The following is an 18634-nucleotide window of genomic DNA, read 5'->3' as shown; positions in this document are numbered from 1 at the left end:
TTAAAATGTGTGTCTAGAAGCTCTGTCTTTTCATTTTCTTACTCTAGAGTAGGCCCAGGGGCCCAGTCTGGCTCTTAAAAGCCCCTTTACCACCCCACACATGCAAAAGGGTCCCAATCCATATCAGGGGCCCCACACTTACTGTTGAATAAAAATGAAGCGAGAAAAACCTTTAAATGCACATTACTTTAAATGTGCTGGACACACATTTAAAGTAATGTATGCTTTGGCCCTTCGTCAGGCTGAATGGAATTTCTGCACATTGGGCAAAGGAAGAGAGAAGCTGCTTAACATTCGGATCATTTCCCTCTCCCAGCTGCTTTTTACCCACAGTAAGATAGGGTTAGGGGAAGCTCTGGGGACCCTGTTTCTCTCCTTTCATACGTAGAAAAGCAAGTTACTTTGCCCCCAGAGTTGAGCAACCTCGCTCTGCTCCGACCTGTGGTCCACCCAGTCTGATTTTGCTTTTAAAAAAAGCACAAGGAAAGAAACACAGACCTCCATGCAATGTCTTGTCTGAGCCAACTGTATTTGAATTCCTTGTGCCCAGCAGCAGAGATAACTGGGTAATTAGCAGCCACAGCTTACAAATACACAGGGAGTCAAGGCTCTACCAAAAAATATTATGAGACGATTTATCAAGCTGGGCAGAACAAAAGCCAGAAGGCACAGAAGAGGAGGCGGCGAGAACCTGTAGAATTTAATTTAAGGCTGTGTTGAGAGAGACATGCCCTTGAAAGTAAGCTGAGATAACAGCAGCGGGAGGAGGCCAGCAGGCTTGATATCAATGCAAGCCTAGCCACACAGCACAGGCACGTGGGCTGCTCTGCTCCACTTGCTGGCATTAAGATGCTCGGGAGCTCTTCTCTGTTCAAAGGACTTGCCTGGATTTCAACACAGTAAAATCCAGAGAACTAAGTCCACCATCCCTCAACCTATCAACTGAATTTTCTTCCCTTTAAGGGAAGAAAAAAAACCCATGGGGTGCTAAGATCTCCCCTGCATGACAAGCTACCTGTAGCAGCAAGGGAAAATCCATTATGCAGATTCTTGGGCTCTGTGTTGCCACGACAGCTGTGTCAGAAGGATTGCAGGATGAACTGCCCTATGACCGAATGTCCCTGTGTTCAGAGGTATAATATCAATGTTCCCATGTAAAGGGCCTATAGCAAGGCTGTCCTTGGGAATGGCGTAAGCACTCACATAGAGTTTGGTACCATCAGCAGCAAGGGTTATTTGGAGATAGCATGCGCCATGCACGACAATGGAACCAATTACCTAGGGAGGTGGTGGGCTTTCCCACACTGGAGGCATTCAAGACGAGGCTGGACAGCCATCTGTCAGGGATGCTCTGACTTGGATTCCTGCATTGAGCAGGGGGTTGGACTTGATGGCCTTGTAGCCCCCTTCCAACCCTACTATTCTATGATTCTATGCATGTTTAATGCACATCAGTTATATGCAAGTGCACACGGACTGATATGGCCTCAGACAATATTTTGGGAAGCTGTGCACAGCTCCACTCAGTTGCATTCACCTGCAACTGTTTATGGTTTCTAATAACTCAGATCTCAATGCTGCAAGTGTAGCATTCCAGAAGACGAATGACAAATGTCTCCTTTTAAACCAATTCTATTGTCTTGTACCCTTTTAAATACTTGTATTGTATTTTATATTTTAGTCTTTCAACCATTTGTAATCTGCCCAGAGAACATTGGTTATTGAGCAGATTAGAAATGTAAGACATGCATACATACATACATACATATCTGCAAATTAACTGGCTTCCTCTATTTGGTGGATATCTGGCTCACATTCCTGACAATATGTTGGTGCTTGGTCATCTGCTGTACACATGCATTAGGCTCAGTTCACACATAACGGTAAGCTGGAATTGCTGTGAATTCTGGTTTATTGTTTATGACCTGCATGCTCCTGTTCACTACCTGATTGCTCCTGCTTGGCTCTTCTGCCAGCAGAAGCGGCTAAGCAAACCAGGAAACTTCCAGTGCTGATTTGTTTAGCACTGTATCCAAACCAGGATTCCTGGCTTGTCACTCCCAAACAAGACCAGAATCAAAAGACAAGAACAAAACCTGGCTTCCGATTCTGGGTTGTTAGCAGAATCAATGACAAACGATGAATTCTGGTTCAGATGTAATGCTAAACAAAACAGCACTGGAGAGTTTCCTGTACGGACGGGTGAACAAGCAATGTCTGAGATTGCTAGGAGTCTCTGAAAGTCATCTTGCTGCTTGTCTCATGCCTGATTCCTGTTTGCGTTTGCAATCACTGCTCGCTCTGCGAACTGGAAAACTGCACAAATCAGGCAGTGATCGAATGTGAAATGTGTACAAATTTCCCCAAATTTGTGCAACTTTCCTCCATAGACTAAAATAGGGCTTTCAGTTTGCAGGGGGAAATTTGCACAAACTATGAAATCTGAGCAAAATCAAACTGGGAAAACCATGCAAATCGAACAAAAGTGTGTGTCTAGCAATTAGCAAACATTTTTGGCGGGCATGTGCTCGTGAGTGCATTCAGGGTTTTGAACAGGATATGATCACATGTTTTGCCAGCAAAAATGACATTCTCATACCTGCCTATTTGGCTGTTCCCACTGACAGGAGGAGATACATGGGCGCAATCAGGCAGTATGCACTACCACACTATTTGTTATTGATAAACCTGAATTCACAGCAATTCTGTTATGTGCAAACCAGCCCTTTGGGTTATTGCAGAGCAGGGGTGCAAAATATGCAGACCATAGGCCTCAAGTAGCCTCCCAGACCCCCTGAATCTACCACCCCCACTGAAAAAATTGTGGCGGCACTGCCTGGGGTTTCCCGTTCTGAGCGCTAGCAAGAGAAACCCCAAGGAATCTTTAGGAAGAAAGTAGGGATACAAAATCAGATCAGATTCCCTTGCTAGTACTAGGAAGAGAAACCTCAGAAATTCCCTTGGTAGCATTAGCAAGGGAATCCCTTCCTATATCCCCAATCTCTCTCTCTCTCTCTCTCTCTCTCTCTCTCTCTCTCTCTCTCGTGTGTGTATATGTGTGTGTGAGCACAATACATGTGTATTTGTACACATGTGCATGTGCAGCTCCTGGTCTGGTTGGTACAGACTGGCTTCTGTCACACTCCCAAGTGTGCTCTCTTGTCTTCTTTTAAAATACTCTGATGAGACGTTTACAAATCCACATTTATAAGTACTGCCCACTCAGGTCTGTAAATAAGGATCCTTTGTATTCTTTGTTGTTTCTTGTGATAGACCCATTGATTGAATTAGTGCAATTATGCAAAAGACACCTTTTCTTTGTGAACAAGATACTGAATGCTGTGTAGAAGTGAAACATTCCCTGCCCACAATCTAAATAAGCCTCCCCACTTGACAGGTAGACAAATCAGGGAGTGGGGTGGCAAGCCCAAGGAGATTGTATAGAAACAAAACAGGCTTTGCCCTAACGTAAGTGTGAGAAGTGGCAATACGCTGACTCAAATGGCAAACTACCCTAGCAGCCTCAGAATTACAGAATGGTGGAATTATTTATTTGTAAAAGTATATCATGCTATTGTCTTGCTCCGGGAAAACATTCTAACTCAACTCATTTTCCAAAGATTTCCCAGGACATTTAAAAGCTGAAAGCTCAATACACACTGAACAGTTCGAAAGACTAGTTTGGCACACACGGAGATCGATTGGACAATGCAACCCCTGATAGCTTTAACATGTACAAGCATAACATGTAAAAGATTGTGTGAAATCTAGCCTCTGGTCATAGCCTTGCCAGCAAGTGCTCCAGAACTCGGGATGCAGGGAATTTCATAGCAGTTTTATATCTATTTTGGAGAAGCCCAGCACAGTAAGCCTTACAGAGCACCAGCAAGAAACATTGCAATATACTGCAAGAGGTCTCCCCAAGTCATTAGAACTGTACTCTGTTTTGCCTTGGCTTAGACCTTCATGGAACAAAATGCCAGGAGGAAATGTCTGAGTTGTCAGAGCAGGAAGCTTCTATTTATGCACCATTCCCATGGCCCCAAAATTCCATGTGTGCTCGATTTGTTTGCTGACTTTGTGACCTCAGCTGAAACACTAAGTAGGGGGTTCTAATTAAAGAAATATCTGACGGGGAGAAAAATATACATTCACACCTTGTTCATTTTAGTATCTTCAGTTAAAACCAGCCCTTCCATAAACACAGAAAAAAGGAGAGTAACTTAAACTCTCATCCCAGGATTGCTCTGCACTCAAGTTCAAGCTTACTTGGTGGTAGTTTGCAGAGTTTGAAGGGCCATCATATCTAATCATCTAATTTTAAAGCAGCTGGTGACCCAGTACTGGGGAAAGCAATGGAGAAAACAAGGAGAGAGCAGTATGGTGAACAGTGCCAGCTCCGGGCTTTGGAGGGCCCTTTGGCAAGACACCCTCAATGGGCCCCCTCCCTTGGTGAGTCTACCTACTCACCACCATTGTCACCAGCTGCTCTTGCTCCTCATCCTCTTTCTCATTACTGCTACCCCTGCGTTGCTTGGCAGGCAGAGAGGTGGGGAGTAAGCAGGCCGTGGCATCTACTGCTCCTCCTTCTCACCCCCTACAGTATCTGGGCCAGAGAGAGAGGCAGGTGAACAAACAGGTTGCAACAGTGCAGAGGAGGAGCAAGTCCAGGGGGCTTTTGTCAGTGGGCCCCTGCTGGGGTGTGGGCCCTCAGCAGGTGCCCAGCCATGCCCACCCTTGACGCCAGCCCTGATGGTGAACACATCAACTATGGTGAGTAGTTAATATGGAATTAACTTCCTCTACATGTTTTATGCCTTTCCAATTAATCAACAGCATTTCACAGTTGATCAAAGCAAAGGGAGCGATCAGAACAGAACTCACTGGGCAGTACCCAATATTAGTCCTACTTAGAGTAGACCCATTGAAATGAATGGGACATAGATTAGTCATGACTAATTTAAGTCCCATTCATGTTAACGGGTCTACTCTAAGTAGGACTAACATTGAATTCTACCCACTGACATCTATGTGTCCAGCTTTTCTTAGAGTCAATTCACACATTCACGTTATCCACCATTCCTTCAGAGAGAGATGAATTGGACTGTGCCCTTCAGAAAGCAAGCACAAGCAGTTTCATAGAAGAAGGCCTTCTCCTGGAAAACCCCAAGGCAGGCTCACGTTTGCTGCATATTGGGCATTTAACAGATTTGCAAAAAGTTATGCATAGTTAATTCAAGAATGATTGTATCACAGAGATTCATTGAGCTTTCGGAGGGAGAGGAAGGAAGGAGAGACATGGGGCCTTTTCTGTCCTGCAGTGTTTGTCAGGGTTCTGGTTCCCTTGAAGAAGAACTGGTTGTCTTTGGAAACTGTGCCAATGGAACTCACTTGCAAGTGCAATATGGCCTGTGAGACGGGGGAAATTGAGCCATAGCTCAAATGCACAGTAGCATAATTTTTTTTAAAACTTAGATTTTAATTTAAAATCTAAATAAAACAAAAACTGGGTGCCAACAGTTACAGGGAAAAATGGAGAATTAACCTTTTCACTCTCTCAGTCTCCCTCTCACACACACACGGAGGGAGGGAGGGAGAGATGAATGAACTGGAACTCTTGGTGCAGAAATTGCTGCTTCCAGATGTCATTTTAAATTAGACAAATCATATTCCCCCAGTGCCTGGTTTCAAATCCAAAACTCAGGATTCTGAGAATTCTGTAATGCTCACAGGAATGCAACTGCACTCCTGCAGGATGATTTAAAAATAGCAGGGAGCCCTTGAGATGGCTGGTTCCCCCTGTTCCATTACTTTACTGTTGCATAGGTTCGTCCTACCCTGAATCCATTCCTTCCGAATTTCTGTTTAAATTGGGGAAATTCTAAAATTAATTCCAGGATCAAAGCATGTGCAGTTTGCTACAGCTTCTACTTCCTTCACTTCATTTGCACCTCCCTGCCTCATGTTAACAATGAGTAGCAGATGTGTACTGTTAAGACATAATAACTGAATTTCCTACAGTCCTGTAAGTCTGATCCCAGAATTCCATCCTGCCCAGGGAGGCCTGAGCCCAATGATAATCTGTTGTCAGAGGATGCTTTTTGTGCATTTTTTTTTACTGTTGTGTACATGCATTCCTGCACATTGTTTAAAGAATACACAAAAAGGATCTTGATCAGTCTCTGCTTACAATCACATCAAGATTGCTTTTTGTGGGTGCTACCAATGCACATCTGTGCCTCCGTAACCTAAGGGGGAGGCAACAGAAGATGGGAGGCACACAAATGAGGTGAAGAAAGTGAAAACTGTGGCATAAGGCGGATGTCCAGAACTCTGTACAAAAGTGGCTAAGAGAACAAGGCAATGGACAATTCCTAATGCATGTCATCGATTTCAGAAATAAGACCAGGTAATTCAAAACTCCAGGATCCCATGAAAAATTCAGATGAGCACTATTTTGGAAGCGTGTCTGCTTAAATGAATCAGAACAGAATTTTCTCTCCCCCACACCCCACATACACCCCTAGGCACTAAGACCCTTTTTTTCACAAACTTGCACAAATAACCGTTCTCTTTCACACAACATGCACACACAGAGACACATCCACTATCCCTCAAGCACATGCAACAACACATGAGCATACTCTCTCACACACAGAGAGAGGCAGAAAATATCCTCACACACAAACACATTAAAACACACACACATGCATGCACGCACGCACGCACACACATTTAAGCCTCTCTACCATAGTACAGTGCATGTATGTGTCTGTGTGTGTGCATGTTAGATATCTATTCCTCGTCCTGTAGCATCAGCTTTGGGAGATGGTTTTAAACACACACCATCTGGAAAAATCTACAAGCAGGATGATCTTTCCACACTGCCATGATCACTGAATTGCCTATAGCCCTATAGTCAGATCCTGGAATTCCTTCCTGCCCAGGAAGGACTGACCCAATGTAAATCCCTCTTTGGAGATGTTTAACCAATTGCCAACCTGTTCCTATGGACAAATCCAATTACAGCTCTCCACCCCACACACATCTGTCCAACCCTAAACAAAAGCTTACCTTGGGGAGAGTAACCGTTTTTCTCATCCATTTCCAGGGCATGGTGCCTGCTCTTTCTAAAATCTCCATCCAGAGCAATCCCTCTGCCCTCTACCAAGTGTCAATCCAAGTAAGTCCACAGTAATAAAGGTTCAGTGTTTGATTAAACAGCAGCGCAAGCTTGGCACACAATAGGCACCATGCTTGGGGTGGACAGCCTGTGATGTGGCTGGTTTGGTCCCCATGGCTCAGCATGCCAAGCACAAACAGCTCTCCTGTTGTTATTACTGCCAATGTGAATAGAGCCCCACCCCTTCCTGAAACACACACACCAGGAGAAAGAGTCAGGCAGATATCAGCTGATAGGAATAACAGCTTCCAGGCGAGCTAAATGCTCAGAACTCCAGAATTCAGGCCCAGGCAGAAGGATGGCAGTGCAAATGAAGCTTTCTGAATGCTAGGATCTCCAGTTATGCAAGAGACCGCACTTCCATCTTTCAACCTCACTTCCTTCTTTCCTTTCTGACACACCTTGCTTTGAATTTTAGCTGGGTAGTCCAGACAGTCAGTTGCAGCAAAAGCATCAAAGAGCCACAAGACCCCTTGCTTCAGGAACCAATGAGAAATTATTGGGTTCTAGGCTTCTAGTAAAAAACAAAGTAGAAGTTGCCCGCCCCTACTAAAGAATATGAGCCTGTGAATTGGATTCATAGAAATGGAAGGTAAACAGAGGTCATTCAGTTTATTCCCCACTTATGTAATGATGTTTGAATCTCCATACAGCCAGGATATGAATATCCCTAACAGATTAGCACATGTCAGTGGTTCTGACCCATCAAAGGGATCAAAGTTAACTACTGCATATAAAATTACAACAGTGCTCCTCAAAGACATCACTGATTAGCGAGGGGCACCATGGTAATGAAGAGGCACTCAACTTTTGGGAGAGGCCTCTATAGTTGTTTACAAGCTAACACATTTAACAGAAAAAAGGGATAGCGCCAGAAAGAAACTTGTTTTCCTGAGCACACAGAAGCCTTGTTCAGTTCAAATCCACATGATCTGATTTTAGCTTTCCTGATCATTACAAATTTGGACTGGATTGCCAAGGAAAGAGCAACCCATCTCATGAGCAGCAGCCAGGTTCCCTCCTCCTTCCCCAGGCGAAGGGACTGAAGGCCATGTGGTGCCAAGACAACCACAAGGGATTGGATTGAACTATCTGGAGAAGCATCCAATGGCATCCCATCATAATGAGGGGCACAGCTAATGCAAGATTGGCTTGAAACCACATTCCATCTAGCCTAGTCTTCTGGGCAGCTTTACTGGATGTTTTAGGTGGAGGACAAAGCCAAAACAATCCTTACTGGTAGACAAACTAGGAGGCCCAGAGAGAGCCTCTTCACACCCTTGTGGTTGTACAAGGACATTAAGCTTGGGGCAAAAGGTTTTACATTCCTCTCCAAATAAAAACAGTTTCGTTTCCAGACGCTCCTCAGTTCTCCATGAAACTTCCATCCACTCAAGCTGGTCCAGATGTTCCAGTTCTAAAGATTATCTATTTCTCTCGTCATGTTTCAGCTAACAACTGCAAATGGGGGATCACATACAGTATTGCAATGTCTACTTTTACGATTCGGGAAACTGCTTCTTGATTTTATCTAATCACATAAGTAGCCTCTGTGACTTTCTGTGACTCCCCACTTCAGACATGACAATTGCAAGTAGACCACCTATGGCAGGGGATGGCTAACTCTGGCCTGTGGACCAAATCAGGCCCAATGGGTTGTGCAATCCACCCTGTGAATGGTTGGGCACCTTTGTGGTCCCCTCTTCCTCCCTCCCCAGGCCCCTCCCCCTCCCAAGCCCCACACTCTGGCCTGGGGAAAGGAATCCCCTTGTTATCTCTGATCTCTTTGGGAAAAATAACAACACTGAGAAACGTTAGAAAAAGATAAGAGATAACAAGGGGATGCCCCCACACCGGCCAAGTCCTTCCCCACCCCAATCAAGCACCAATTGGGATGTGAGAGGGATGGGGTTCTTTGACCTGGTTGGCACTTGAAGGACTGGATCCTGAAAGCACTAGCCAACTCCCTTCCTGCCCTGATCAGGATGCAAGTAGGGCAGGAAGGAGGTGCTCAACTCCGCCAGCACTTGCCAGCACTGGCTGAGTTGCTTTCCGTGCAGAGAGAGGCACAGAGCTCCATGCCTCTCTCACACATGGTGGGGAAGAAGTAGGCAGAGTGCCACTGATGATGTCATGGGATGTGATGGAGATTCAGGGTAGGGTCCCACCCCCTTGACATCTGGCCCACCAGGTTTGATGTCTTCCAGCTCACTGGGCTTTTTGTTCCGGGATCAATCTGGTCCACAGACCAAAAGAGGTTGCCGTCTTTGAGGAACAGTTATTTACAGGAGTTAGCTAGCTGCTAAATCCCCAAAATACCAGGTTTCAATCACTTTTTGCTAGCGACGCCTACTGATATGTTTCAGTAATACCGTATGTAGGATGAAGCAGGTGAACATTGCACTGAAGAAATGCCTTCTAAATTCAGAATTACAAAATTGTAGAATAACACAGTCAAAAAACCCTACAAAGGAAAACCACAAAAATACAGAAGCATTTATTCTAAATGATAATGCAATAAAATATCACAATGGGTTTCAAACATAGCTTCTCTTCATCAGGGCAACAAATTTAATGTATGTCTCAATGCAAGGCACTTGCTAATAGCACAGAAGTCTGCCTGTGTGGTGAGCAGATTACATTTGGTCTCTGATCCACAGCTATTATACATTATATGCATTGGGATAATTTCATTGCATTCTCATTGGAAAAAGGCTTTTGTAGGTTTCAGTTATATATATACACACACACATACATAGTCTGAAACCCTTCTTTTGTTTCATAAGTTAATGCAGAGGTGGACAATTTGTGGCCCTCCAGATGTTTTGGCCTTCAACTCCCATCAGCCCTAGCCTTCATAGCCAATGACGTGATCATGGGAGTTGTAGGCCAAAACATCTGAAGGAACAAAAGTTGCCCACCTCTTACCTAGTGGAACAGAGAGTCAGGAACTCCACACAAATGCACACAGACCAATCCCTTGCCTTCTTAAAAACTACATATAACTCCCAAGAAGGGACCACACATCACTCCTCATTGCTCTGGAACATTACTTTGTTTTGGGGACTTGGGAGGAAGTTTTTATTTGGCATTCCTGAACTGACAGATTTTTTAAAAAGTTTGGTGTGAGAGATAAGAAGAAAAGCTGTTTTCTGACATTTCTCAATATTGTTTATTTTCCCAGGATTTATTTTTTTTTTGTCCTTCCTTATTTTTCTTATTTTACAGGATATACTACCATCATCTTTTCAGTGCATCTCTTTCTGTGGATGTTTCTGTACCTTTTGGATATGGGCTTGCTACTGTCCTCCACCTCTGCACATACCTGCTATTCATCAAACAGTGGTCCTTAAAGTATAAGGTGGGACTCAATAGCAAGGCACAAATAGTTGCTATGGGAAACTGAGAAAATCTCCCTACCCAGTGTGCATCTTGGCCAGTCCGGTACAGGAAGCTGTGCATCATGCTTCATTTAAGCACACTGAATCAGCCTTATGACTCATTCAGAACATATCAATACCACAACCCAACATGGACAGTTCAAAACATGTCTGTCCGTTAGAAGATTAACTGGTATAAATTTTTAACATGGTTATGTACATTGAATCTAGCGTACACTTAAGGGATTCTGGAGCAGTTTTAAACTGGGCATAGCAACAGTCACTGGGACAAAGTTTGAGAATCCCTTTCCTAAGTCATGCCACTTGTGATTGTTTAGCAATGGTGCTTAGGGCCTGATACTTGATGAAGAGAGTGACTGGATTATGTTCACAGGCTTGAACAAGCCCCTGCTTGAAAATAAGAGGCAGTTGTTGTTGTTGTTCAGCCGTTAAGTCGTGTCCGACTCTTCGTGACCCCATGGACCATAGCACGCCAGGCCTTCCTGTCCTGCGCTGTCTCCCGGAGCGTGCTTAGGTTCATATTCATTGCATCGGTGATGCTATCTAGCCATCTCCTCCTCTGCCATCCCCTTCTCCTTTTGCCTTCAATCAAGAGGCAGTACTATTGCTAAATTGCCTAGACATGGTACGGCATAAGGAAGTCTGGTTGTGGGAAGCTGGGATTTGAGGGTGGGTGGAGACAGCTGCAGGGAAGTAGATGGGAAGCTACATGACAAAAGAGCAGAAAAAAATGGACATAAGGTAATATGGGTCTCTTGGGGCACTCCCCCTCTTAAAAGTACTGGGCCACAACAGAGGCAAATCATATCACTTACCGGGGTGTCTACATGCTTCACAGGGCTCTCCTCAGTGGATGGCTGTACAGGGGAGAGAAACAGGGAAAATGTGAAGGCTACACTCAGGTTCAAAGTCATCCCCTCCCCACTCAATATTTATAATACAAATATTATAATGGGAATTTCATATTCCCAGGCCACATTCATACATCCCACTTCCTTCCCCTAACTGAGGAAAGAGATTCAAAAGGTCAGGAATCTCTGGAAACTGGGCCAGGTTCCTCAGTTAGTAACACAGCTGAACTTTAATGGATAGAGGGGAAGTTAATGTTTAGTGCATAACAAATCACTCGGAGAACCACTTTAAAATTTTTATTAACTCAAGAGGGCTGCATCACTCTGTTAACTGTGAAAGGGCATTTTTGTTACAATTTCAATTCCGTGTTTTCTTTCTAGCTCATTCTCTACCTACCCTCTTTTTCTCCCTGTGCTCCACAGTGCCCTTTCTTTTATCTCTGCACCACCACATCCCCCTGAACTCCTTGGTGTGAACCCTCCTTCCTTTTCTCTCTCTGCACCCTCAGAGGTATGCATCCCCATCTCTCACTTAGGCCTTCGATTTCTTTTTCGTCATCCTCAGGTCTCTCTGCATCTCCATATTACCCCACCACCACCACTATGCTTTCTCTCTGCAACTCCAAAGTTGTTTCTGAGCACGTCTTTTTCCCCACTCCATAGCTCTCTGCCCCCATTTCTCAACTATCTCCTCCTTTCACTTTCCTTACTCCACAAGCCTCTGCACCCCTCTTACCCCCTTTTCTCTCTGCAGCCCATAGCACTCTTTCACTTCTTTGCACCACAGATCCTATATGGTAAATTCCCCCCACTCCGCCCCAGGGCAAATGAAATGGCAGCTTCCTGGGAAGCAATTTTCATTGTGGGAAATGGTACAAGAAGAATTGGTTAAACCTTCTCCCCCAGCAGCATGTTTTCATCTGAATCCCCACCCCCATAGATCTCATTCAGTTTTATTCATTCAGTTTTGATCACAATGGTTCTCCCACTGTCTCTTGTCTAGTTGCAATGGGTGCAAACACTGGGCATTTGCAATTTCTCCAGAGGGCTACAGATAGTCATGGAGGGTGCACAGTCAGCTCGCAGGGCCATCATGTTGTGCTGGCCTTTGGGAGAGCTGGCGCAGCCAGGCATGATCAAAGCACTGACAAGGCCTCCAGCGGTGGAGACTTATTGGAACTGGCTGGAATGGGGAGAAGCCACTTGGCCCCTATGGGTATTTCATCCTTGATGCCTATCAGAACTGGGACCGCCACACTGGAGAGGAAAGAATCGTGGTTTTAAACAATGGTAGTAAAATGCCCTAGGAGGGGGGGGGGGGACTATCTCCAGTCAAAACTGCGGTGAACTTTTGAACCACAAACGCTCCTCTTCAAGCAAAGTGTATCACCCATGACTAGACTGTGCAACTATATCTGCCTGGGGCTTTTTAAAAGGACTGGATGGTTGATCCTAGCTTACACTGTTCTCCAGATGGTATGCATGGTGTACTGGACAGCCACAAAGCCAGCACAGGCATCACCACTGCACAGTCATTTCTTCAGCACAGGCTGTACTGCTGGAGGGCAGTGGGAGCGTCTTGAGCCCTGTTTCCAGGAGCAAGCCAAATCCTCTCCCTTTATGGGGAGAATGGCAGAGCACATGATTGGCATGCAGAATGTCCTACCGCCAATCCCCAGCATCTCCAGTTAAAAGGAGATCAGGGGTCAGGGTTGAAAAAGACCCTGCCTGAGACCCGTGGAGGCTGGTGGCTCCGATTTCACAGGGCCTGTGAATCCATTCTGGGTTCCAGTCAGAACCAGCCAGAACTCTAAAGGAGCTATCCAAGATGCTGAGCCTATTTTGGTGATAGGGTTCAGCACTCTGGATAGCTCCTTTAGAGTTCTGGCTGGTTCTGACTGGAACCCAGAATGGATTCACAGCCCCACCAAAACTGGAGCCAGTCCACTGCCTGTGACCTCAGAGAGGCGCGCTTGTCAAAACAGACAGTGCAGAACTGTCAGAACGGACAGTACAGAATCTGGATGAACTAATGGCCTGTCTTTTAGAAGTCTTACGAAGCTGCCTTGTACAGAGTTCTATGATCACAGAATAGCTGGCCTAAGCTTATTCAAAAACAACATAAGCCCCAACGTTTACTCTGGGAAGTTCCTTTGCAAGATGGGATCATGTAGGTCATGTCTTGCAACTCAACACTCATGTCATGGTGTACTAGGATGGCCACTTATTCATTGCCAAAAAAAAAGGAAATGCCGCAAAAAAAAGAGGACACCGATTTGCATAAAATATGCATGTACTAAGTAGAAATGCAAATTTAGAAAGCATTATTATAATGTAAATAAAAATGCAATTTCATAGTGGGGAAGACTGTGGCCAGGTGACCTGTATGCCTGCTCAGTCTGCTGCCTAGATGCTATATGTTGATGCGCAACTTCAAGGCCGCTGATCTACTCTTCCCTTTTATGGTTCTTTACCTTTAAACTGGACTTTGACTTGACAGCCCTTCAAGTAGAGGATAACTTCAAATAGAGGGAGTCCTCTGACAGCCCTTCAAAGAGAAGACTGTCCTCTATAAAGTAGGACACATGGCCACCCCAGGGCCTATCCGTGCACTGCTTTGGCATTATTACACCATGCATTGATTGTTTTTTGTTCAAGAAAACCAGTTATTTTGCAATAGCCATATTGGTTCACAAATAATAAAAGCCACAATAAAATCCACTTTTATTTGCAAATTTTCACACTTCATCTTGCAAATGTCGACAGACACCAGAGCTTGGCATAAGTGGGCCTTGACACAAGAACTGGGAGTAGTTGCACAGATGCCAGTTCCCTGAATCACAGTGTTTGGCCCAACAGTCTTCAGTCTTCCCAGCAACTTGCAAAAAAATTAAAATAAATTCTAGACTGCTTACATGTAGTAAGCTCTGTTCTTGAGTGTAGTTTGATTACCACAAGGGCTTTCCCAATTATGGAACTCTTTCCCTGGGTGGGTTCCCTTCAGTCTTTTGGAAGGGCATTTAAAACTGTTTTGTTCCAGAGGGCTTTCAGAGATAGCCAATTGAACCATTCTTCTTCCTATTCTTTGAGCTGCACTTTTATTTAATTGCCTTTTTAATACAGCATTTATTTATTTATTTCCTGTTGTAATTTGCAACAACAGCTGGCTCTTTTATAAACTTTTTAGTTCTGTTTTACTGTTAGTATTTTAAATTGATTTTACTGTGAGCCATCTTGAGGGCCCTACTGGGTCCAAAGTCAGTTTACAATTAGAAGAAATAAGCCAATCAGTGCACTACCTCCATCTGCTCTTTCAACAGCAAAAGCCTCTGTAGAAAAAAGCACATTTGCTGTGGTTCCTTGCACGGAACAATGTTAAATGTTCCAGGCATAATGCAATGAGCAACCTGAGCCTTGATCATACAAAGAACCAAGGGAGCCCAGCAGCTCATCTCTTGAATCAGCTGTAAAAGCTCCCCCTCTGCTGAACTGATGTAAACAACAAAAAGCAGCAAGGCCCAGAACTACTGTAGGTAGATGCTCCTCTCCAAGCCAGCAAACATAAAGCAGCCTGAGACTGTTTGGATGCTTAACAACAGACCACTATTTTCTGTGGTTTCATGTGGTGCTCTGCGAGACTGCTGGTTAAGATGTGTTGCTAGAAATATTAAAAATAAAACGTCTAGCACGTTACTCCCAGCAGCAGTTCCAGGCACTGCTTGGTATCTCTAAGTTTCATATGCTGTTGTGTATTAATGATATGTTGTTTGTAAGACGTTGCTCACAGGTTTTTTTTACTGAAGGATTGTGTTTTCTTAAGCAATTCAAGAGTTCTTCCTTAGTTCACATATTGCTGCTATACAACTACAGAGCAAAATATCCTATGACTTGTTCACATTTCTATATTCGGTGCAAAGTGTGGATTCGCCCCCAAATTCACAAGACTTGATCCCAAATCAATTTGCTTCTGCTACTTGGATTAATGCTTATAATTCCTGTTAAATTGTTCAATCCAAGTTCATTAGTTGCTTGCAGCACTGGTATCTTCCTGTTTTATTTCCATACAATACTCAGAATAATACACTGCAAACTGAAGATGCAACCATGTGGTGTTCCCATGTCCATGGTGGAGTCAACCCAATATCCTAGAGTGGAGACTCTTGCCAAATGTACAATGTCTCATGAACTGTTCTAACCAATGGAATTCAGGCATGCAAGTCAAGGTGCTTCCAGACAGACCAAGGGTTCCTAGTTTTACCAATCACAAGGCATTGTTCAATTATTCTAGTTTCCCCTCCTTAATGGATTCCTTTTGTAGTAAGAAAAATGATGGATGAAGTGGTGGGAAAACATGGGACAGTTACAAATGGAAGACGATGACATGTGGCGCCCTGCAAAATTCTGTGAATCTGGGCCACTGCTGGGATGTGGGCCCTTGGCAGGTGCTGGACCAATGCCTACTCTTGATGTCACCCTTTGTCTGAATAGATATTAGCCTACCTTTATGAGAATGCACCAGATTGGCCATTTGATTTAGGATTATCCATGCTATAATTGAACCATTTTTCTTACAAGTTGCAGACCAGATTCCGTGAAGAGGTACATCTCAGGCCTATGCACTGCAAAATAGGCTTGACAAATCAAGGCTCAGGACTTGACACAGCTTGGCCATCTCCACACATCTCTGTGCAACCACCGAGCTTTCAGGCAGATTAGAAACAGGCAGAAACTCAACAACAGGGCAGGCCAGGCACTGTGATCAAGAGAGATATTGCAGAATAGAAGGAACATCCATCTCAGAAGAGGACAAGCATTTGCTAATTGAAGGGTGGTTCCTGAACGTATAGATTCTGTGTGGGTTGTGCTTTAAGGCAGGGTTGGGCAATGGTAGATTTCCAGATGTTTGGGACTTCAACTCCCAGAAGCCCCTGCCAGCATGGTCAGGAATGCTGGGAGTTGAAGAACAAAACACCTGAAGGTTTACTATCTGCCCACCCCTGCTTTATGGGACAAAAGTTTCCTTTTCCTTGCTTCTTGGGAAGTACTCACCGGCCAGTCTCAGTTATAAATCTCCAAATACTTCCGGGCAACTGCTCTACTAACCATAGCCCAAGAAACTCTGAACAAGCCACATTCTGTCTGTACAGTGGTGCAGGATGGACAGTGCTTGGCTTCCTGGCAAATGTACAGGTCTGTAAAGGAGCCCATCAGGAGAAGTCTGGCTCTCTTGGCACACCCCACAGCTTCCTCGACAAACCCACAATAACGGTCCCAAAGAAGCCCAAGCATGTGCCTTCCATAGATAAACTTCCATGGTCAGACTAAGACAGTCTTTCAGGGACCCACAGTCTGTGGTGTTTACCATCCAAATATGCCAGTGTGTGCACAGAGATTAATCTGTGTACTGAGATAACAAGAGACAGACCACTTGTAAAAACAGTCTTACAGAGCAGCTGGTAGCAAGGAGCATGAAAGCACAGAGTCAAAACGCCTGCTGTGAACAGGGAGAAACAAGTGGATTTGAAGGGGCATGGAGGTAACTGTGTGACCTGGCAGGGTTTGCTGCAAGTACCTCCATGAGCCCAGCTCAAAATGCTAACTTGGCTGGTTGCCTGTACATAAGGGTGAAACCCTGAATGGGCCCAAGAGGATAGAGCCAGCAAGCAAGTTACCCAAGCAAGCTGCTATTGGCAAAGGATCACAAGGCATCTGGAAGATTCCAGACCTTAGTATGTCAGCCAAAGAATAGGGGCACACATCTCTAGAGTCACCAGATCAGAACTTCAAAAATAATAGGCATTGGGAACTGTTCATTCTATGGAATTCCAGGGAGTGCTATGATAAGCATTCATTATGCCCATCCAAAGAGGGATATCATAAACAATTCTAATTCTACCATTTGTATTCCAAGCTGGAGATAACGGAACAGCCATCTCTTGTTGTTTATCGCCACTGCCTGGTAATCAAAACTATGCTGCCTCTGAACATTGGTGTTTCTGCTTAGCTTCTATGGCTAGGACAAGTACCATTACGACTAAATGTATTCAGAGGCAGTATACGATGAGGTGACCATTGCCATCATGCCCTGCTTATGACCATCCAGATCAGGGGTGGCCAGTTTCCCCACACACACACACTCCTGGACCTGCCGTGGGCTGCACACCCGCTTCCTCAGCAGCAGAAAAAAGGGGGGAGTCCATTCTAAACCTCCGTAGTCACTATGGAGGCATAAAATGGATAAATATAGCTTGCTTTCAAGCTAAATTTGTCCATTCTAAGCCACTGTAATGATTTGCCACTGAATTTCAGTGACAAACTGCAACACTCCCCCCTTTTTATCCTGAGATAGATAGATAGATAGATAGATAGATAGATAGATAGATAGATAGATGATAGACAGACAGACAGGGCCACAGAGGCTGCATGCATGGTGCCCATCCCTGATCCAGAGGAATGTGTGTGGCCCCCATTGGGAACAGGAATCCAGCCACAAGTTTTGGGCATCCTTTGCAGCCAACCACATTTTGCTCTCAAAATTGGAGTGATGCTCCCCCAGGGCACCTTTGGGAATGAGCCCCCACCTTCCTCCCCAGTTCCAAGCTGGTGTAGGCTCACTTCCATTCCACTGAGCCTAAGAGGTGCTCCAAGCACTTCCAAAGCCAAGTACAACTTTGAAGGATGAGCTCCCATCCTCTCTTCCAGCTCAGAGCTGGGGCTGGGACCTTGTCTCTGTTCTGCTCAGCTTCAAAAGTGTTCTGAGCACCTCAGAAGCTTAGTTTGACAGCAGGGATGACCTCCCCCTCCTCAGCTCAGAGATGGAGCTTGTCCTTGTCATGCTGAACTTCCTGCTTGTCAGAGGAGATGGGAGGAAGGGATGCACACCATGGTGGGAGAATCTGTGGGCCCCTAGGTGTATTATAACGTTAGTGAAGATGGCTGGTCTTACAGTACATCCCTCTTGGGCCTACATATACACAATGGCATTTGGTGTATAATAAAACACCATTACAAATAGTGATGTTGCTGAAGTTCATAACTTCATTGGCTCAGACTCCAAATCCTGGAAACTTATCAAGCAAGCCTTAAATATAAGACAAGTGTCATGGCCCGAGTTCTTCTCTGGCTCAGATTTTCATCTGAGCTGGAGCAGAACTTCTCCCTCCCTCCTTCGCTCCATCCCACTTCCACCTGGCTGCTAC

At 44.8% G+C, this 18634-nt stretch overlaps 1 protein-coding gene across 7 annotated transcripts in view; it reads right to left on the bottom strand.

Moving 5' to 3' along the window:
* TNS1 (tensin 1) overlaps nt 1–18634 on the bottom strand; it is a 445218-nt gene that overhangs the window by 131637 nt on the left and 294947 nt on the right. For 3 of the 7 annotated variants that reach the window (XM_084806390.1, XM_084806321.1, XM_084806397.1), the window contains one exon: nt 11400–11441. In XM_084806390.1, coding sequence (XP_084662516.1) covers nt 11400–11441 — 42 coding nt within the window. Of the gene's footprint in view, nt 1–498; nt 909–7074; nt 7346–11399; nt 11442–15935; nt 16731–18634 lie in introns of those variants that run through there. The other 4 variants (XM_084806360.1, XM_084806351.1, XM_084806331.1 and 1 more) reach the window with 4 other exon arrangements.

The sequence above is a fragment of the Heloderma suspectum genome, chromosome 1 (assembly GCF_057233095.1).
Source record: "Heloderma suspectum isolate Gila_16-S chromosome 1, 16-S_ref, whole genome shotgun sequence".
Classification (NCBI taxonomy): domain Eukaryota; kingdom Metazoa; phylum Chordata; class Lepidosauria; order Squamata; family Helodermatidae; genus Heloderma; species Heloderma suspectum.
This window is presented reverse-complemented; position numbering and strand designations above follow the sequence as displayed.